The sequence below is a fragment of the Sycon ciliatum genome, chromosome 1 (assembly GCF_964019385.1).
Source record: "Sycon ciliatum chromosome 1, ocSycCili1.1, whole genome shotgun sequence".
Taxonomy (NCBI): domain Eukaryota; kingdom Metazoa; phylum Porifera; class Calcarea; order Leucosolenida; family Sycettidae; genus Sycon; species Sycon ciliatum.
This window is the reverse complement of record NC_088643.1, coordinates 64543579-64565351: the sequence shown is the minus strand read 5'-3', so window position 1 is coordinate 64565351 and position 21773 is coordinate 64543579. Positions and strand designations below refer to the sequence as shown.

The 21773-nt window shown below is 49.2% G+C and overlaps 2 protein-coding genes across 3 annotated transcripts; both read right to left on the bottom strand.

Annotated features, from left to right (window-relative positions):
* Nucleotides 1-12745: 12745 nt before the first annotated feature.
* LOC135806425 (uncharacterized protein K02A2.6-like) lies at nucleotides 12746-16963 on the bottom strand. The gene has a single exon (XM_065320607.1). It carries the CDS (start codon nucleotides 16961-16963, stop codon nucleotides 12746-12748), a length of 4218 nt encoding a protein of 1405 aa, XP_065176679.1.
* A 1794-nt stretch (nucleotides 16964-18757) lies between these two features.
* LOC135804856 (homeobox protein Nkx-2.2-like) lies at nucleotides 18758-20722 on the bottom strand. Of its 2 annotated transcripts, none has more exons than XM_065318825.1 (2): nucleotides 20378-20722; nucleotides 18758-20078 (listed from the first exon to the last, which is right to left on the bottom strand). In XM_065318825.1, exons 1-2 carry the CDS (start codon nucleotides 20670-20672, stop codon nucleotides 19336-19338), a joined length of 1038 nt encoding a protein of 345 aa, XP_065174897.1. In that variant the 5' UTR covers nucleotides 20673-20722; the 3' UTR covers nucleotides 18758-19335. The 2 variants fall into 2 exon arrangements, with proteins under 2 accessions (XP_065174897.1, XP_065174898.1); XM_065318826.1 differs by having other exon boundaries at nucleotides 18758-20075.
* Between the last annotated feature and the right edge of the window lie 1051 nt (nucleotides 20723-21773).

Genomic DNA, 21773 nt, shown 5'->3' with positions numbered 1-21773 from the left:
AGGCAATAGCAAAGTCACACCTTAGTGGATCCAAAATAGAAATCTGATAGTGTATGGAATCCATCGTGAACCGCAGCCTGTCCAACTTCCTGAAGAAGAATGACATCCTTTCTCACAGGCAGTTTCGCCTTCGCACTGGACTGGGAACCTTTGATCTGCTGATTGCTCTTCAGCATGAGTGAAGCCTTGCAGCTGCCGGTGGAGGCCTCGTCGGGGTACTCGCAGTAGATATTGCCGGGGCCTTCGACAAGGTCTCGCACAACGGCGTCCTCCACAAGGCTGAGCGGTGCGGCATAAGTGGCCCCCTCCTTGCCTGGCTCCGGAGTTACCTGACAGACCGCCACATCCGTGTCGTCATAGGCGGCCAGTCTTCACTCACCCACCGAATCCAATCTGGCGTGCCGCAGGGCAGCATCCTCGGCCCCACCCTCTTCCTTCTGTACGTCAACGACGCAGAAGACCACCTGCCTGATGGGTCGAAGCTGGCTGTATACGCCGACGACACAACTCTCTACAAGTGCATTACCACCCGACTCAGACTGCCAGAAGAGACAGCAATCCTCCAGCAGGCAGTAGACTCACTGGCAGCATGGGGAAGCAGGTGGAGGATCAAGTTCGAGCCCACAAAGTCGCAGGCATTGACCATCAGCAACCACCGCTCGCCAACCCTCCCCCCGAAAGCAACACGCTTCCAAGGAGCAGTCGTGCCAGGAGTAGAAGAGCTCAAGCTTCTTGGCGTCACCTTCGACAGGCAGCTGGCATTCCGCAGCCATATCCGACAGCTTGCAGTATGCGGAGCCCAGCGGCTCGGCTTCCTCCGTAAGGCATTGGCTGTGCTAGAACCAAAGCACCGGGCAATCGTGTACCGTGGCTTTGTCCGCCCTGTGTTAGAGTATGGCATGCTGGTGTGGATGAGCGCAGCCCCCACCACCTTGGCCCGCCTCACTGCCATCCAGCGCTGTGCCCTGCACATAATTGGAGATGGATCATACCTCCCGAGCCTCGACATTCGCCGTACCGTAGCAGGGCTCTGCTTTCTGTACAAGCTGCACTTTGTGGAGGGTCCGGAAATGGTGAAAGCCATTCTGCCACCATCAGCAGCCGCACCGCAATGCCGCATGTCTACTCGTGAGACAACCAGATCTGCAACACATCATCCATCACAACTCACCAGTATTCTTCCTGCTCAGTCACGAAACAGCACGCTCCGCTCATTTCCCCACTCCCTCGTCGCAACGTGGAATCAGCTCCCAACTACCCTTCTGCAGTCTCCCCCTTCTCGCAGAGGTATGCACACGTTCAAGAAAAATATCAACGACCACTTGCGGTGCAGCAAGTGGGAGTGGGCCACAGACAGGCTATGATCTCTCCATCGCAGCCAACACACCAGCCTAATTATACTGACCGCACTCCAGCTCCCTTCTACCCCTCTTCGATCCCCTTCGCTCAGCCTTAAAATCCGATTATCAGTTCTCTCCATCTTCCTATGGTGCACTGCTTTTACTATTGTTTTGTCCTATCTCAATCTCAAATTCTCCCCATTATCGTTTGCAAAGCCGGTGCTTCCCTCTTGGATGCACATGTTTCTTTTCTCCTATGTATCGACGTTCAGAAGTAAGGATGATTCCAAGACCTTGGTCGGAGGAGTTACTTTTGCCCCCCCCCCCACTTCCATCCAATATGCAACCGCCCCCGCTGTGCAGCATCTGATGGTAATGTGGTATTCAGTAAACAAAAAAAAACAAAAAAATGAACTGTCTCACAAAAATATGCGGAAATATGCGCGAGCATATTTCCGCATATTTTGTGAGACAGTTCACATATGGCAAAATGCGCTCAAAAATGCCTTTTATACTACGTTACTTGTTTGACATGTATTTACTGTGTATTTTATAACAAAAATATTATTGAAAACCCATAATCGATTTTCTTGTTCCTATCATCAGTGGGAAAAATACGGAACTAAGGATACAACCAAAGAAACTGAAGTTAAGTACTGTAAATAGAAAGGTGTTAGAAATAACAACAAGATACAAGTGCAATAAAACCACTAGAGGAAACGCAAAAGGTAACAAGATTACGTAACCAAAGGCGAGAAGGCGCTAAACGAAGTGTCAACCTACGAATACAACTTCAGTGCAACAACGTGCTCCTTCTGCTTACACAAAACAGGCTTATGAATACGTATACAAACTGCCTCAAGGACTTTCAACTGTTGGACATAACGCGCACGACACAGTACAGAAAAATGAGAGTCATCATACCCACTAAGACAGTCAGGACGAGATAACAAGTGTAGATACACAGCTGACTTCTTACGATCAACACATTCATCCGCCTCATCTCGCTCCTTCCCACCCGACTCCTCCTCGTCCATCTCATCATCCTCTTCCTCGTTCCGCTCGTCATCCTCACGATCATCATCACTACCATCATCTGCCTCGTCCTCTGTCTCCTCACCAACCGTTTCGTCATCCAATTGCTCTTCCATCCTCTGATCACCTGTCTCATCCTCCGTTTCTGTACAGACCACTTGTCTCCCATTTGCTAGCTGCTCTTCCCGTGAGCGGAGTTGTTCCTCCAGATCCGCTTCACTCACTGACTCATGATCCTGCTCGACCTTCCTTCTGTTGGTATTGTCCACAAAGCGCGGTCCTCAAATTATCATGTTCATCTGTCTTCGTAATCGTCATACTCGTCCAACCGATGTCACCCTCACCCTGCGAAAAATCAGCTCATCTCTCCCGTAGCTCCACCTCTCCTTCCACCATGACCGAACATCAACTATACCTCATTTTTTTAAATAATTAGAACAATAACCATAGCTTGCACAGTCGATGGTCTCGATCCAGCGCGCTTCTCTGCACGCCTTTTCGGAAAAGTCGCCAAGTAGTTTGTGAAAATGAAGAAAGTTGCGATTTCTTGCAAAAGTTGCGATTTCTTGCAAAACAACGGAAAGTTGCGAAAAAGTGGCGAGCATCTTTGGAAAAGGGATACTCTGAACCCTTTACTATGCGGACCACCAGCACTGATCAGGTGCATTATACACAATTGTGTAGCCTACATAAAGGAATTGTGGTAAAACCATGTAGTTATGCTCCTACCTCCGAAAGTATGCCTCATTATGCTCCAAATTTTCAACCTCCAAATTATGCCAATATTAATAATTATGCCAGCCCTCTGGCAAAGCTATTCACCCAGTGTTTCCGGGACGGGGTGCAACCTGCATCCTGGAAGATCGCGAACGTTGTCCCTATTTTCAAGAAAGGCTCCAAGTCTACCCCGAAGAACTACCGTCCGATTTCCCTCCTCTCTATACTCTCTAAGGTGATGGAGGCCATCATCAATCGCAGCATCACTAACTTCCTGGAAAGCAATCAGGTTCTCTCCGGACGGCAATTCGGGTTCCGACGCGGCCTGGGCACGACTGATCTTCTCCTCTCACTTCAGCATGAGTGGAGTCGGACGTCCAATGCTGGGGGTGTGACCCCAGTCCTTGCTGTCGACGTGGCCGGCGCATTTGACAAAGTGTCGCACCGCGGTGTAGTTCACAAGGCCAGATGTCTTGGGCTAACTGGCCACCTGCTCTCATGGTTGAAAAACTACCTAGAGCCGCCAGATCCGGGCCGTAGTTGGTGGACAAACATCAGTCACACACGCCATCCGAGCAGGTGTGCCTCAAGGAAGCATCCTGGGGCCCACTCTCTTCTTGATCTACATTAATGCCGCTGAGGACCACCTTCCCCAATCGACCAGCCTTGCCACGTAGACCTACGCAGACGACACAGCGCTCTACATGACTGTGTATTCGGTATCTCGGCAACCTCGCAGCTGACTGCGATGATCTCCAGACCACCGTCAATGCCCTTGCTGCCTGGGGTGCGACCTGGCGAGTGACATTCGAGCCCGCCAAGTCATACCTACTCCACGTCAGCCACCACCGTCGGCCCTGGGACTGCCCTCCGGTCACATTCCAAGGTGAAATGGTTCCTGAAACCCAGTGCCTGAAGCTACTTGGGATAGCCTTCGACAGTCAAATGACATTCTGCCAGCAGATTCGACAGTCAGCCCTGCGCGCCACACAGCGACTGGGCTTCCTGAAGAAGGCCTCAGCAGTGCTTGACCCTGGCTGCCGACTCACGGTCTACAACGACTTTGTTCGCCCAGTCTTAGAGCATGGCATGCTAGTCTGGATGGGTGCTTCTCAGACGGTGCTGGCCCAACTCGATGCTGTACAGCGGAGAGCCCTGCATCCGATCGGCGAAGGCGCATATCTGCCAAGCCTCGAACTCCGGCGCAAAGTGGCTGCTCTCTGCTATCTCTACAAAATCCACTACCTGAGAGGCCCACAGATGCTAACCCGAATGCTGCCCCCCTCCCAAGCAGTACCAGACCACGACCAACATCCTGCCAACAACAGGCAGCAGGCACGGGTGGCGGCCGGCCACCGCTACCAGCTGCAGTCTGATATCCCAGCCAATTCTCGCAACAACGTCCGCCGGTCGTTCCTTGAAGGAGTGCTGGACACCTGGAACCAGTTGCCTCGCCAACACCTCCTGGATCAGCCCGACCAGAAGAGGTTGCAGTCCTTCAAGTGCAGCGTCCACCGATTCCTGCGCTCGAGCCACTGGGACTGGGCGACCGACCGGCTGTAGGGACTCTGCGTGGTGGTTTTCTGGACGTTACTGTGAGAGAGTGAGTCTGTGCACAAATATTATGTATGATTATGCGTCTGCGTGAGTGTGCACGTGTGTGTGTGTGTGTGTGTGTGTGTGTGTTTGTATGTGTGTGGTGTGTGTGTGTGGTGTGTATGTGTGTGTGTGTGTGTATGTTTGTGTGTGGTGTGTGTATGTGTGTGTGTGTGTGTGTGTGTGTGTGTGTGTGTGTGTGTGTGTGTGTGCGTGTGTGCGTGCATGCGAGCATGTGTGTGTGTGTGCGCGCGTGCGCGCACGTGTGTGTGTGTGGGGGTGGGGGGTGGGTAGGTAGCAGGTGCACATGGTTGGTATGTGGTGTTTATGTGAGTGTATGATAATAATCTCTTCAATAATATTAATATCTTTATTTCAAGATTACCCAACGCCGGTGAACGCCTATCAGGTTGATCTCCTATTTGAACTTGCGCATATGTGTGTGTATGATGTGCCCTAGCTCACTTATAATTATTATTATGTTATACACGTAGATCATGTCCATGATGCCTTTCCTCTGCGCAGGTCGACCGCACTATTGTTTTTAAGATTAACATAATTATTTCTTCTGCATATGCATTACATACTATGATCATGCTGGCTCCATCCCCTATCTCCTGAGCTACCACCCCCCCCCACCCCCCCCCCCCCGGTGCGTCTGCCCAGTGTTGACTCCGAGACCCACGGTCGGATGAGCTGCCCAGGCCTCACCACTACTGCCGTTTCCGTGCTGCCTTCTCGATACATACGTATGTACACTGTATATCATGTGCACATTCACATGTCTGAAGGTTTGTGGTTTTTCAATAAAAAATAAATAAAATAAAAAAGGAACATGTAGGTGTAGGGTTTGAGGAAATGCTCGCCCTCCAGCTATGTAGCACGGGAACGTGTAGTGTATCGCTTGATAGCTCCGAGGCCATTCTGAAATTGGCCACAAACGGGATTCTGGTTCGTGGGAACCGAAATTTCCCAATTCCTGTGGAAAGCCCTACTCTGCAGTTACATATCCATGACACACCTGTCTGGGTGGCAGACTCCGCCATCACTATCTCGACATCAAGTCGGTCAGTTACACTCCGTGTTTTTGGTTTTTCAACAGGGATCTTTTTCCCGCAGATCTATCTGTAACATATTCAGTTACCTTCAGTGACTTCCTTCACTTGTGATTTTTTCTCCTCTCCTCCCCATTACTATTATTATTAAATTTGTCATGTCGCTCGCATGTATAAAAGAAGGCGCCATTGCCTGTTTGTGTTGCGACGTTAAATAAAATTCGACAACAACAACAACAACAACAACAACAACAACAAAAACAACATAATATGTTGTAGTCTTTTGGACACTGAGTCAACTGGGTTTGATCCGAAAAGGATGCGATGCAGCGTTCGGCCCTTATTCCCAATCGAACAGGGTTGAACAAGCGGTCACGTGCTCCTGCGTACACCAGTCACCTGGTCACCACGCCAGCAGGCGACAACTACATACTGTAAAAGCAGAAAGTTTCGGTGGTGTTTTATTTTCGGTAACCTCGGCACCGACAATTCTTACCGAAAATAAAACGCACCGAAAATTTCGGTACAACCGGTACTGTATACATGTAGAGTCAAATCTGTCATAAGCGACCGTCCCGTGGTGCAAGAAAAAGCGGTGTCTTACGGCAGATGCATGGTAAATCTGGCATACCTGGCTGAAGGTAGTTCCGAACTGCATGGATGCAAATTCCGTTGCTCCTCATTAATCGGACTTTCAGAGCATGACTAAGCTGTTGTTTTTCCACTAGTTTCCACGTATGGTAATTCCGAAGTAGTGGACATAGTATGTCTGAGGATCTATCTAATGCCGACCTTGCCATCCTCGGCTTTGACGAACTTCGTGACCTGGCCAAGAAAAATGAAATCTCGGTCACCAGCAATATTAACCGTGCTGCCATGGTCCGCCTGCTACGCCAACACGGGATCGGTAATGCAGGTCAGTCACATGTACATACTAGTAGTAATAGTCAAGCAAGTGCTGGCATTGATGAGTTGGCCAAGACAGTGCAGGAACTAGTTCGCCAGATGTCCGCCATTGTAGACCTGAAAGCGGAAGTTGAGTCTCTCCGTTGCCAGCTAGCAGACGTTAGTTTAAAATCACAAACCCATGCACCTATCCCGCCCACCCAACCTACCGGTATGCCTTTTGATCACCATGAACCTACATGTACGAGTAGTTCCCCATCCGATCCACAGCATTTGAATTCCACCGTAGCACCAGCCCCACGTTCACAGCAGCAGCATTTGAATCCCAACGCACCCGTACAGTTTGAACAGAGGCTCACAAACACTCGTCCGCTCTACAGCGCCCAACTGATGAGCCTGCCACACCGTAGTACTCCACCGCCATCATTCCAACGTCCAGCTGACCAAACACCCACACCGTACACGCACAGTTCAGTCACATCATACTTCCACAAGACAAAGAAGTCAACACAGGGTCTCCTACGCGGTGGTTCCCGTGTAAGGTGCAAAGCGCTCCACGTCAGCAACATAGACAGCGGCTGCCATGCTGAGGCAATAGCTAAGTGGTGCGCAAACAAAGATGTTCACATCATCAAATGCTCCGTGGCTGAAACACGCTATTTTGGACTGGCTTATGCCCATGTTGTGATTCCTGAAGAGCACTTCACCACGGTCCAACGTGATGATTTCTGGCCTGCCTCCGTACGTGTTCGCGAATGGCGCTTCTCCTCTGACAGTGTAGGTAAATGAGCAGTACTTGCATCCTAAATCCCAACGCTCTCCCCTTCAACCCACACCCTCCAACTACTTCAACCGTTTCCTCGAGCCTGGACTCTACACTAAATGTTTTTGCACAGCCCTTCCAACCTAACTCCAGCTCCTCTAACCATTCTACTCAATCTTCTTCCCACGTGTCTGTTGCGGTGATAAATGCACGCTCAATAAACAACAAACTCGGTGAACTCTCCATCCTTTGTAATGCCAAGAAGCCTGACATTATCTGCATCACCGAAACTTGGCTCACCACCAACCATACCTTACACTTGCCGAACTATGCAGTATTCCGCCGTGACCGACCGCAAACTCCCTCTAACCCTGACCCCTTCAGAGGCTATGGGGGTGTTGCCATCCTGGTGCTCACTACCGCCTTCAGCAAATTGAGAGAGATTCACTCATTTCGGCAACAGAACTTTGAAGCAATTGCTATTGAAGCTACTCCCATAGGTTCATCCCAACCACTGTCGTTTGCCTGCTTGTATAGACCCCCTAACCAGCCCGCTGCTGACCTACAATATTTTGTAGATACTCTGCGGACTGCTCTCATTAAGCTACCTGATCCATCATCTACCATTGTAACTGGTGATTTTAATGCCCATTGCCAGAGCTGGTGTGCCTCCGACTCAACATCTGCTGCAGGCTCTGCCTTGTGTAACCTTTTTCGCTCCATAGCACTGTCTCAACTTTTTACGTTCCCCACCCATCTTACATCCAATGGGCCCCGTGGCTGCCTGGACCTAGTCGCCACAAACATTCCCGAGAGGTTCACATCCATTGAATCCCTGAGCCCCCTGGGTGCCTCCGATCACTTAATCGTCCTCGGCAGGCTCTCCATAGCTAAAGACATAGCACAGTCTCGAGAGTCCACATCTGACACTGCACCGCCTCGCTTCAGCCATCACTTGCTCACTCAATCGCAATGGGAAGGCGTCAATGCTGAAATTGCCGCAACTCACTGGAGTGACCTTTTATGCGGCCTTGACATTGATACAGCCGTTTCTAACTTCTCGTCTGTCCTCGAATCGTCTCTCTCAGTCTGCTCTTCTCACCGCGATCACCAGTCAACCACCAGAAACCGAAGCCGCCCTTCACGCCAGGATCCACCATGGATGACACCAGTGCTCAGGGCAGGCATTAAGAGAAAGCATGACCTCTACAGCATCTATAAAAAATACCCTACCCCGTCCAATGCAACGCAGTACAAACGTCAGCGGAATATAGCAAAAACGTTATCACGTGTAGCCCATAAAGAATACATCCAGTCCATTACTACTTCTCTCACCGACAGCCAGCGTCCATCACTTCACTCATTTATAAGAACTCTTCGTAAATCAGCATCGTCATTGGGCTCTAGTCCAACAGCAATCACACGGTCTGACCAAAGTTCCGCCACTGCGCCTCTTGATATCGCGGATGCTCTGAATGAGCAGTTTACCAGCTTCTGCGTTAAGGATAGACCTGAATGGTTAGTTCCTCCTATCCACCAAATACCTGTAGAGTCAACGTTTACATCGCTGACGATTTCATCCCGTACTGTAACCAGATATATACGTAGTCTCCCCAATAAGAAGTCTCCTGGTTACGGCGAGGGGACTCCACAGCTCTGCACCTAGTCCACCTAATCCAAAACATCATGCAGTCCCGACATTTGAAAGAACATACTGGCATGTGCTTCTTTGACCTGGCGAAAGCCTTTGACACTGTTTGGCATAGAGGCCTGATTGCCAAGTTGGGTGCCTATGGCATTGGTGGCAACCTGCTTTGTTTCTTTGAAAGCTACCTAACTGACAGGCTACAGGCTGTACGCGTCGGCAACACCCTCTCGTCTCCCCAGGCAATTAATTCTGGTGTGCCACAGGGGTCAATCCTGGGGCCACTATTCTTTTTAGTCTACGTCAATGATCTACCGATGTCTGTCCCTAATGTTTCACTGTTCGCCGATGACACCACAGTTTCCGCTTCAAGTAGTTGCAAGCAATTGCTAGTCAATGACCTCCAGAAAAAGATAAACTCCACCATTTCTTGGATGTCGACTTGGAAGCTGAGACCGAACACTAGTAAGACCAAAGTGATGTTCTTCTGTAGCGGTGCTAGTGATCAGTTCTGCAATGTGTCTTTATCATGTCCTGGCAGCTCATCGACCATAGAAATTGTCCATGAACATAAGCACCTTGGTATAATTATTGACGACTGTCTAACATGGGCTCCTCATGTAGACTATATTTGCAAGAAAACTAGTAGTGTTCTCGGCATACTATATCCTCATCGTTCTCATTTGCCAAATACATGCCGTTCTATGTTTTATCGCTCGTATCTATTACCTATTTTCCAGTATGCATGTCAGTCTTGGTGTAGTCTAAGTCAACATCTTGTGAACAAACTTGAAATCCAACATAAATCTCTTCTTAAAATATTGTTTAACAAGCAGCGTTTATTTCCTAGTCTTGAGCTCTATTGTATCAGCAATACTCAGCCACTGCAAGATAATCGCAAACAGCAGCTTTGCGTTTTGATCCACAGAATTCGCCTAGGTAAAATTCCCATTCATCTCTCCGTATTCAATTGGTTTTCTCTGTCCCGGTCCACTCGTAATAGTCTCTCACTTCCCTGTGCTAATTCAGCCGCATTTACCAACTCTCCTCTGTTTTTGTCCTACAGCCTTTGGCTGCAACTTCCCCAGCATGTTAAGACATCAAAATGTCTTTCCAGCTTTAAAAATGCACTCCGATCGCATAATGTAGTACGATAGGATCTCATTGCTGGATTCTTGTCTATCCTTCTTTCTTCTCTTTTTCTATATTCCTTTCTTTTCTTTTCTTGCCGTGGTTGGCTATCACCCCTCTCTCGCACTTTGCGTGCCAATTGGTCATGAACCACGAGTTGAGTGAAATAAATAAATAAATAAAATACCGGGCATGCATATATGCTTCCATGTACTTAAATCGACGAGTATAATTATTGTAATTTTTAATATTATTTTATTGGATATTCAATAGAATATAGGGGTGCACAAACCCAAGAATAGTGCCCATACCAGGGCTAATCTTTTACATGTTCAGCCAGCTGTCAAGGCTTCCCTGCTCAAGTTCGGACTTGCGACGCATCTCCTCCTTGTAAATAATGTCAGTCGCCTGTGTGACCAGATCCAGTATGTTGTCAAGGCCTCTCTGCAAGGCATACTTCTTGAGTCCGTCAATGTGCTGAACTGCCTGCTTACCAGAGATGGCGGTAGCGACCACTCCATCCTCTGTGTCGCTTTTGTCACCAACATCATCGTCATCATCTTGCTGCGCTACATCCTTCAATGTACTACTACATGTAGTACATGTATACTGGAAAACGGGTTTTACCGAAAATTTCCCTCTACCGAACCGCCGATTTTGGAGAATACCGAAAAGTTCTGCTTTTGCAGTAGTTACTTTCACACCAAGGTTCAACTCAAAGGTTCAAAGGTTCAACTCAAGGGACAGAAACTCACCCAAACATGCTGTAAGTTAGTTGTAGCCTGCAGGCACGGTGACCTGGTGACTGGTGTACGCAGAAGCACGTGACCGCTTGTTCAGCCATGTTCGATTGGAATAAGGCCCGAACGCTACATCGCAGCCTTTTCGGACCAAAACCAGTCGACTCAGCGTCCAAAAGTCTACAAAATATGGGCCAATCGCGGTCATCGGTGCTTTTATAAGAACGATATGGCGCTTTTAGTGACTTTTTGCATACAAACCCCCATCTAGTAGGGCGCAGTCACCTAGTTTCGTTGCAAGAGCGCGAGTTCGATTGGGAATGAAGAAGGAAGGGAGCGTCTCAACTTCCTCGGAGCAAGACCATTCGACTCAGCACCCCGAAGACTACAACTGGTGAAAAATTGATTTTAGTCTTAACTTCCCCTTCATAAGTAGGCCTTGACGGATTATGCTAATATTTTCGTGAAATTATGCTTTTCGCATTGCTGAAAAAATTGCAGAATTATGCTATTTTTATGCTAAAAGTTATCATACTATGCCGCATATGTATGCTCACATATGCTGCTAATGTACATGTATATGATGGTTATGTGCAAAATAACAGGGGAATTTTTTTGTAAAGGGCGTTGTACTGTAGTAGCAAAAGTTCACCGGGGTCAACTCACCGTCCGACCTAGCTTCGACCGTCACTGATTGTAGCGGACTGGACATGTTATCAAGGGAGTCGTAAACCTACGACTTCCTGGTGCATCTACTTTTACTTGTACCTGTAGAACATGTACAACCAAGAGTACATAACCCCCCAGAGTGTGCAACTCCACTATGGGTGCTGTCCCGACAGAATTTCAAGTTGACGTCATTTTGATGATGCAATGCGCACTGTACACGGATTATCAGACGAATCCGGAACCTGTGGTTGACCGAAGCCGATCGATCCTGTACAAATTATTGCAAAGAAAAACGTGTGATGCGTTGACACCCGTACACATGTTGTAAATCACTGCTGCAAGGAGCATTGCGTCATAAATAATGACGTCAACTTGAAATTCTGTCGGGACAACAGGGTATGTGGGAGTTGCACACTCTGGGGGGTTATGTACTCTTGGTACAACTAACTGTATGGAATTTGATGCGAACAGGCGGATTATTCCAATTTATGCGATTCGTATACAATTTGCCTCGAATTATGCGATTATTCGATTTTGGTAGGAATTACGCGGGAAATTATGCTAGCATAATCCGTCAAGGCCTATTCATAAGAAAGGGTTCTCTCCCCACACTGGGGCTCGCGCTATTCCGCCGACTTGACTTCTTCAGCCTACTCAAGCTCAACTGATGAGGGGTGAATTCCCCGAAACACTGTGTATTGAGCAGGGAGTTGTGGTGTCAGATAGAGTTTATTCACAACTAGCCAGGAGGACAACAAGCGAAGAACAACATTCCAAGCAGTGTGCGAACACAAAAGGGAAGTGTGTACGAACACCAAGGAAAGTGTGTACAAGCGCATATGGAAGCAGGAGCTCTAGGCGGGTGCATACGGTACGGGGTGAGGGAGCTGCACCATATACGGAAGTATGCCATATACATCATGCCCCTCCTAAGATAAAAACGTACAAGTGTTTATCTAATCAACAAAAAATAATGTGAAAATTGCATGTGCGTAGCAAATGACATGTCGCGGAGCAGCAGCAACTTCCAACAGACTTGTAAAAGGGATAATTGCAAAAATTATATACATGAAGGTTTTCAACTGCGAAACAATGGGAATGACAATTGAATAGGTACAATGGACATCAACAACTGAACAGAGCGAGTGTTAATTGTACGATTGTCCACGCGTTGAAATAATGTTAAAGGGGACATTCTGTCGCCGGGGACGTTGGCTTGTTCGAGGTGGTACCTGAACAGTTGACTGTGGCGACGACTGAGTCACAGGGACTGCTTGTGGTGCAGCGTCGGGTGCGGGAGACGATGTAGGCATGGCTGTTGAAGCTGGAGTAGGAGGACGGTACGGGCGGAGGTAGCGACGGTTGCGCCAATATACGCGTCCACTCGGTAGCTTGACGTAGTAGTCGCGGTGGTCACCGATAGCCACGACAACGCCGCGGGAAGACCACCGTTTTGTCTTCGGGTGCTGAATGTCAACGTGCGTCCCGATAGACAAGTGGGGAAGCTCTCGGTGAGGCTGACTGGGAGGCTGGTCTACTCGATCAACATCATCCATGTCAGATGCGGTGTCTTGCCAGTGGGAGTCGAACTGGCTCCATTGGGCGAGAACGAAGGAGACGAGTGGGCGACCATACAGTAACTGGGCAGGACTCTTTCCCGAAGTGCCAGGAGTATTGCGCCACTCGAGAAGGCCACGCTGGAAAGCATCGGTGTCTAGATTACCGTCATTGGTAGTCTTTTCCACCAGGTACTTCATTGCCTTTACGGCTGCTTCCGCATGTCCGTTCGACTGTGGGTAGTGAGGGGACGACTTGATATGACGGATTCCCCAGCGCTCGCAAAATTCAGCAAATCTGTGAGACGCAAACTGAGGACCGCCGTCCGTTGAAATGACCTGTGGTACGCCTACATCTGGGAACCACCTGCGGAAATGACGAATGACGTCAGCTGACGTGGCTGAGTGACCAAGCTTGGCTATGCATGGCCATCCGGTTAAGCGGTCGACGAATACCAAATACTCGCAACCTTGGCAACTGAAAAGGTCAGCACTAACACTTTCGAATGGCAAAGTGGGCTTGCGGTCAGAAATGGGCGGTTCGGCAGACTGAGACGGCTGAAATTCACGGCATGCATCACAGCTGCGGACTAGCGTGTCTAACTCACTGTTCATTCCGGGCCAATACACGGTCTGACGAGCACGTCGTTTGGTACGGGTCAGACCTTGGTGGGCTGCGTGAAGGTCGATCAGCGTTGACGCACGCAGAGAGGCTGGGACGACTATGCGTAGACCTTTCAGGACTATGCCATTGTCGGTGGACAAATGTTCACGCACGTTCCAATACGCACGAAGGGGCTCGGGCAGCTGCTTTTGTGCTGAGGGAAATCCGTTCTGGATATACCCGAGTAGCATCTGGTAGTCAGGATCAGATGCTGCTGCGGCACGGAGCTTAGCGAACTGGAGACTCTGGGGACCATCTTGGAGTAGACAGATGCGGATACTGCGGCAGGACAGTGCTGGATCTTCTCCAAGTTCATCATCACTAGTCGGGATTGATACAGGATGTCGTGAGAGGGCGTCTGCGAATACGTGCTCTGAACCCTTACGCCACGATGCTTTCACTTGATACGGACGAAGTTTCATGATCAATCGGAGTAGACGAGAGTTCTCAATCTGGTCAAGGGTGTAGCTGTTGATAATCGGTACAAGCGGACGATGGTCGGTGATTAGTGAGAACTGTGCACCAGATAGATACAAGCGGCACTTGTGCACTGCCCAGACGACTGCGAGGCACTCGAGCTCGATTACAGCGTACCTTGTTTCAGCGTCAGATAAGAAACGACTTCCACACTGGATGAGGTGCCATTTCTGGTCATCATGCTGTTGCCATAGGGCAAATCCGAGGCCATTCTTCACAGGTGCATCAGTCTCGAGACGGAGAGGCTTGCCAGGTTGGAAGAAAGCTAACACTGGTGACTCAGTCAGGATGGCTTTGACGGCTTCGAATGCTATGGTGTGCTGCTGATCCCAGGCGAACTCATTGCTGGTTTTCAGGAGTGGGCGAAGCGGCTCACTTAGTTCAGCAATGCGTGGTGTGAAGTCGCTGCATTGGTTGACCAAACCGAAGAACGAGCGGAGGTCAGTGCGGTTGCAGGGCACTTCGAACTGGCGAATGGCAGATGTCTTGCCACCATCAACGGCATAACCATCAGCGTTGATAACGAATCCGCAGAACTGTACTTCACTAGCACCGAATACAAACTTGTGTGGGCTGAGCGTAATGTGATGCTCACGGGCACGGTGAAGGACGTCACGAACGTGGGTGACGTGGTCTTGAAAATCGACGTCATGTACTAGGCCGTCATCAACGACTTTGACGAAGTTAGCGAGGCGGTCAAATGCTGCGTCTGTGCGGCAGTTGAATTCGTCACCTGCTGAGGACAGACCTTGAGGGTTGCGGCAATAGCGATACCGACCCCAGGGCGTGATGAATGTCGTGAGCGGCTTCGAGTCGTCGGACAGGGGTATTTGCCAGTACCCATGACGAGCGTCGAGTGTGGTGAAGAAACGGGCTTTACCAATAGCTGTCACGGCGTCACGCTGAGTACGAGCTGGGTGTGTTGGTCGGCAGACTTGGTCGTTGAGTTTACGCAAATCAACGGTGAGGCGCTTCTCGTTAGAAGACTTCTTATCTGCGATGACGATCGGGTGGCACCAGTCTGACGGTTCAGTGACTGGCTCAATAATTCCATTGATCACCATATCGTCCAGTTGAGATTTTATCTGGTCTCGGAATGCGAATGGGATTGCGCGGGCACCATTAACACGAGTTGGTGTGGCGTCAGATTGAAGCTTTATCTCCATGGGAGGACCAGCCATGGGCTTCAATTGGGAGTCGTCGAATACATCAGCAAACTCTTGCATCAGCTGAGCCTTAACATCAGCAATATCTGCACTACTGGGTTCGGACTTCACACGGGAGATCCGCGGCCAGGACTCAGGGAGAATGCCAAGAGCACGGAGAGATTGGCATGACAGCAACGCCTCATCGAGGTCTTCATAAACATGAAGTACCGTGGTGTGCTGGGCTGAGCCAATGGAGAGCGTGGCAGAAATCTTTCCCAGGCTAACCAGAGAGGTGCCGTTTGCTGCTGAAACAGTGTCGGAATCGACGGCAAGGTTCTCAGGGAAGCCACCTAGCTGGGAAAGATGTGCTGGCCCAATGGCGTCAACATCGCTGCCGGTGTCTGGAATCCATGTCATGGCTTCGGCGGTCGGTTCTGTGTTGAGCTGCGTGTGGACACTGAGTTCTAGACCATGTCGAACAGAGGCACGTTGCAACTTAAGTTGGCCGACTTTGCCGGATGCTGTTGGTTTGCCTTTGTGCGGGCACATGGACTGGAAATGTCCGACACGTTGACATCCGTTACATTTGCGTGACTTCGCAGGACATGTGCCTTTGGTGTGGGGACTGCGACCACAGCTGGGACACTTGTCACCTGCGGGCTTGTCTGGTGTAGACTTCACGGGTGCGGGCCGGCTCTCCTTCTGCTGTTTATAAGATGATTTCTTAGCTGCGTGCACGTGACCACTGGAGGGAATGCCAGAGGAAGTTTGGCAGGCTGCTTCCTCAGCACGGCAGAGCTTCACGGTTGCCTCCAGATCCAAGTTCTGGAGGGCCAGCAGCTTGTGACGCACGTCGTCCTCAAATACGCCTGTCACAATGCGGTCACGTAGTATGTCGTTGTTGAATTTCAACAGGCCTGCCTTGCAGGGGTTGCACATCGCCTGGTTGCAGTTATGACATACTGAACACCCAGAAAAGTCACACGCGTGAAACAGTTCACGGAGGGCCATATAAAAGGAGTCAAATGATTCCCCACGCTGCTGCCGTCTCTTGTAAAATTCGATTCGGTCGAGCAGCGGGTTCGTCTGCCGCCGGATGTACTGCTGGAGGACCGGGATGGCATAAGCAATGTCAGCGTCTTCCGGGAAGGCGATAATGCCTTCTCGAATGAAACGGCGCAGGTCCTCATCTAGGGCCTGGCGGAACGCTGACATACGTGTATGGCGGTCGTGGCTGGCGAGACATTGGCATTGCGCATAGTCACGCCAGGCCTCCTCCCAAGCGGTAAATTCTGCCATTGTGGCAGTAGATAACAATACTGGTCGTTCTGCGGACACAGACTTGGGTGCAGGTGGGGTTGTAGAACTAGTACTGGTCTGGTTGGACATCCTTTCCATCAGGGTCTGAAACTGTTGATCTCGCAGTGCAGACGCCTGTGCCTGAGTTGTCAGGAGCTGCAGGAGCGTGGCGACGTCAGGCACTCCATTACCAGAAGGTGCTGCGGGATCGCTGCTCGCCATGCTGATCACAAATGCTCGTTGTGACAGCTCACACGACTACGTCCTACGAAATAAATTGAACAACACTCTAATCTAAAACGAACTAACAAACTAACTGCAGGGTAATCTAATCCAAATCCAACGGAGTGCTACACTGCTACTGGGCCAGGTAAGACACTACAAACTAGGTTGGTGTGGACAGAATGGAAACTACAGGACGAAATGTTCACTGCGCCATGTGGTGTCAGATAGAGTTTATTCACAACTAGCCAGGAGGACAACAAGCGAAGAACAACATTCCAAGCAGTGTGCGAACACAAAAGGGAAGTGTGTACGAACACCAAGGAAAGTGTGTACAAGCGCATATGGAAGCAGGAGCTCTAGGCGGGTGCATACGGTACGGGGTGAGGGAGCTGCACCATATACGGAAGTATGCCATATACATCAGGAGTGGTGCTTTCTTGCAGGTTTGCGGAGTCGAAAGTTCGATGGAGTTCTCGTGTTCTCTGGATGGCAGTCGTGAGTCAGTCATGTGTCAAGTCAAGTCGGCGGAATAGCGCGAGCTCCGGTGTGGGGAGCGAACCCGTTCTTACAAATCATCGCCGAAGTCCAACCACTATTTTAGCCAACCACGGCAAGGAAGGGAGAAGGGGAGGAGAAGAAAAAAAGGAACCGGCATGGATAAGTAGTGATTGCAACAAAATGAGAAACACAAAATCAAAGCTTTCTGTACAAGCTGCACTTTGTGGAGGGTCCGGAAATGGTGAAAGCCATTCTGCCACCATCAGCAGCCGCACCGCAATGCCGCATGTCTACTCGTGAGACAACCAGATCTGCAACACATCATTAAACATACCTACACCAAGTAGGTATGTTTAAGTCAGGTGGAGTCATATGATGCCTCCAGTAGTTCTAGGGTAAAAAAATTGAGGTATAGTTGATGTTCGGTCATAATGGAAGAAGAGGTGGAGCTACGGGAGAGATGAGCTGATTATTCGCAGGGTGAGGGTGAGATCGGTGGGACGAGTATGACGATTACGAAGACAGTTGTTGAACATGATAATTTTCAAAGGTAACTCGAACTAATTTGGCAATGAAAAATCTTTTTACAAACGAAGTCAACGAATGAATAGAAGAAGTGATGTTTTCTCTTTTCCATGTTGATCTCTAGCATGCATGGACACCTTGATATCGGGATACTCATGTAACATTTTGTTGTACTTATGGTTACTTTCAAGTACGAAAAAGGCCTAATTTTCCGAACTTTGAGGCTCCATAAGTTTTTGAAGTACAACAAAGTGAATATGTATCCCCGCGTGCCCAAGTATAATAATTATGAGGATTTTGTGAGCATATTGCGAGAATCCATGAAAGCATAATTCCATATCGCGAGCATAATCCGCCGGAGCCTATCTCGGGTGTGTATTCCCTGGGTCTATAGGCTCCTGGGTGTGTATTCCCTGGCTCTCTTCGCTAGTTATGCAATCCATTTCTCACCCTCTACGAGGCAGCTTCAGTAAATGTCCATCTACTTCGATGTACAAAAAATAGCTTACCTATGCTTGCATGTGTGTACATATTGCAAATAAAGGCTAGGCGTACATTGTTTTTAGACCTGTATCATTCTGCCATAGGAGGGTGACTTATTAAAAGTCACAAGATTTTTTGGAATAGGTACTCAAAATTGTAGGGTGCTGGTCTCGCTAACCCATCCCCCGCGCTCCCAGTATTGAGAATGTAACCAAGCTTACGAGCGCCAGTGAAGCATAATCTCATCCAGTCTTCACTGGCCGCCAGGCACAATAACCAAATTGATTTATATTTAGAATCTTTTCCACTTTGGGCTCAAAGGAAATGATCATGAAAGCAGCGTAGGGGTTTGTAAAGCTTTTCAACAGCATGTAAATCAAGACAAACAATCATTATGTACATCAAGGCACACATTATGTAGACTGACTTGAACAAGAAGGATAAATTAATACTACTTCAACGGCTAAGAAATCAGAGAGCACCAAGAATATACACAGCCATTGGATGCCTGGCTATGCAGCAAGAAAGCGATGAAGTATTCCATAATCAACAATTGTATACAGCTTTGAATTTGAAAAAATAAGGACTGCACAAGACCTGCCATCGTGTATCTCCATGGCAATACTTCTAACGTAACAAAATTTGTGTTTTGTACTACAGCAGCTATTGCACCGTTTTAGTTTGTGTTGCAGAAAGTTAGTTACTACCGACTGTACATATGGACGAGACAGACAACATGACAAGTACCTTCGTAACTGACACATAGTGACGCAGTGCCAGAGACTTGATGCCCAGATTCTATTTCAGCATAACTACTTCTAGTACTTTTCTTTTCTTACATGTAGTGATGTACTGCTGCGACGCTAGTAGTACGGAGCAGAGTACCAAGAGGGACCTTGCATGGGTGGTGGTGCACCAGGCGTTCTTGGAGCTTGCATCTGCATGGCCTGCTGCTGTTGCTGCATTGTGGTAGAGGGTGGAGCGCCGCTAGCGGCAGCCATAGCTGATGCCTGGAACTGCATTAGCTGCTGTTCTGGCATTTGCATTTGCGGGATTGCTCCTGCCATAGAGACGCCAGTCTGTCCTTGAGCTACAGCAGCTTGTGCTGCTTGCAGTTGCGCCTGGCTGAACTGGTCCCCATAGAACATAGGATTTAGTCCATATGGTGCAACTGGCCGGGGCACCAGCGGTTGTCCATGATACGGGTTGGCAAGAGCAGCTGATCCGCCCATTCCTGTTGTAGGGGCAATGTGCTGACCATTGGCTGCAGCCTCCGTGGAGATTCGCTTCCACTTGTATCGTCGATTCTGGAACCAGACCTTGATCTGGGTCTCAGTCAGTCTCAGTATGGCTGACAATTCCTGTCGCTCCGGTGCGGATACATATGGATTGACTCTGAAGCGTCGCTCCAACTCGATGACTTGTTGGCGTGTGAACACAGCTCTTTGTTTCCGCTTTTTCATGTTACCCGCATCGCCATTGGGTCCATCCTCTGTGGGAGTGGATGCAGTCGAATGGCTCTGTCCACCCTCCACCTTGACATCAGTTCCGGGTGTGACTGGCGTTGCCAGGGGAGTTTCTGTGGCATTGACAGGAGGGGAAGCTGCTGGACACAGAGAATTAAGAGGGAAAAACATGAAATCAAAAAATCGGATAAGCGTTTCTGCTACAGAAAAACCTGTTAAATTCAATCTCATGATTTTATCACCTTCCGCTTGGCAATATCTCATGTTTGAACATATAGTTCGTTACCACAACAACAACATCACCACCAATAATACCGACAGAGTGAACCATGCATCGGTGCAGCTGGTAGTGCTCGCCTACAGAAGGCAAAGTACTAGTAGTTTGCATCTAAACAACTAGAGACGAAACACGGAAACAGAAGTCAAAGCGATGCCTCACCAGCTAGTTGAAACCCATTCCTGGCGGCGTCGGCACTAATGGGCGTCTCAGCATCGCCATTGGACGGGGAGGGCAGCTCCGGTGCGGAACCAAGCGGGTATGGCGGCGGAAGGAAGGTGCCCTTGTTGTCCGTAATCGGCGTTAAGCTAGTAATGCCTTGGGAAGGTGGAGCAATGTTCATGACGGGCGGCATTGACATGGTAGACGGGGGCTGGGCTATCCGGCCAGCGTTTCTGATACTAGACATGTGGAATGAAGTGCTGTTCTCCATATTGGACAGATCAAACAATGCCATGGCTGAAAAGTGAAGTCAAGACGCACTTGATCAAATTCAGCTTCAGGACTTAGGGCCTCTTGGAAGGAAGTGAGTGGTTCGAAAAGGACTTCTACATTATATAATTATGTTAGACCTGCAACTCTGATCTGGTCGTAGAAGGGGCTATCGGCGTAAGCGAATTGACATCAGCGTGGCGAAAGGCTGCCTAGAAAGGAGGCAGGCTGCCCTCAAACACATCTAGCACGTGCTTACCTATACCCGCTAGGCTGGCTTTATCGCGCGGCTGCCTTATACTAGTTATAGCCTACCAATGATCGCGCGCTCGGGCTGCCACGTCCACGGGGTAGGTTATTGCCCGGTGTTTGTGCCACGCGGCGTACGTAGAGTGAATTGCGAATACGTGTAGCTAAGTAAGTAGGGGATAGACAGAGCACAACACTTACATGTAGGGCCACATACTGCGAGGTAGCAAAAGTTCAACGGGGTCAACGCACCGTCCGACCTAGCTAGGAATGTCACTGATTGTAGTGGACTGGACATGTTCTCATTGGTCCGCCATCACACGGCAAGATCAGCTTCGAAGGCACGCGAGCGACCATGCATCATCGGCGCAGTCTTGTGGAACCAGCTCCCGCCTGATCTCCGTTCCGAGCCCAGCCACCTTCAGTTCTGTGCCCTGCTAAAAGCGCATCATGGCTCCGTTTAAATGCTTTTCGGCTAGTGTGTTTCTGTGGTATAGCGGACTGAAGAATAGTAAACGTGTTTTGCAATATATGTATGAAGCTATTTTGTATATAGTATGTTCCCATTCCATTTTTGCTTTGGTGTAGCCCTGAGGTTGATTGCTTATTTATTTCTACCCTTCCTCTCTCCATACTTCTGTCCCCCCCCTCTCTCTCATTCCTTCTGTCGTCCACATGTATCAAAGGAGGCGAAATCGCCTGTTTGTGGTGCGACGTTAAATAAAGTTCTACAACAACAACACGTCCTTCAAGACAGGAATCAGGTACGTCAATATCGTACTGTCTAAACCCGTACCGTCGTGTGTGACCGTTGGGAAGAGAAAGTTGCGGGTGTGGCACAGGGGGCAGACCCAGACGTGCTGGCGCTGTGGCACAA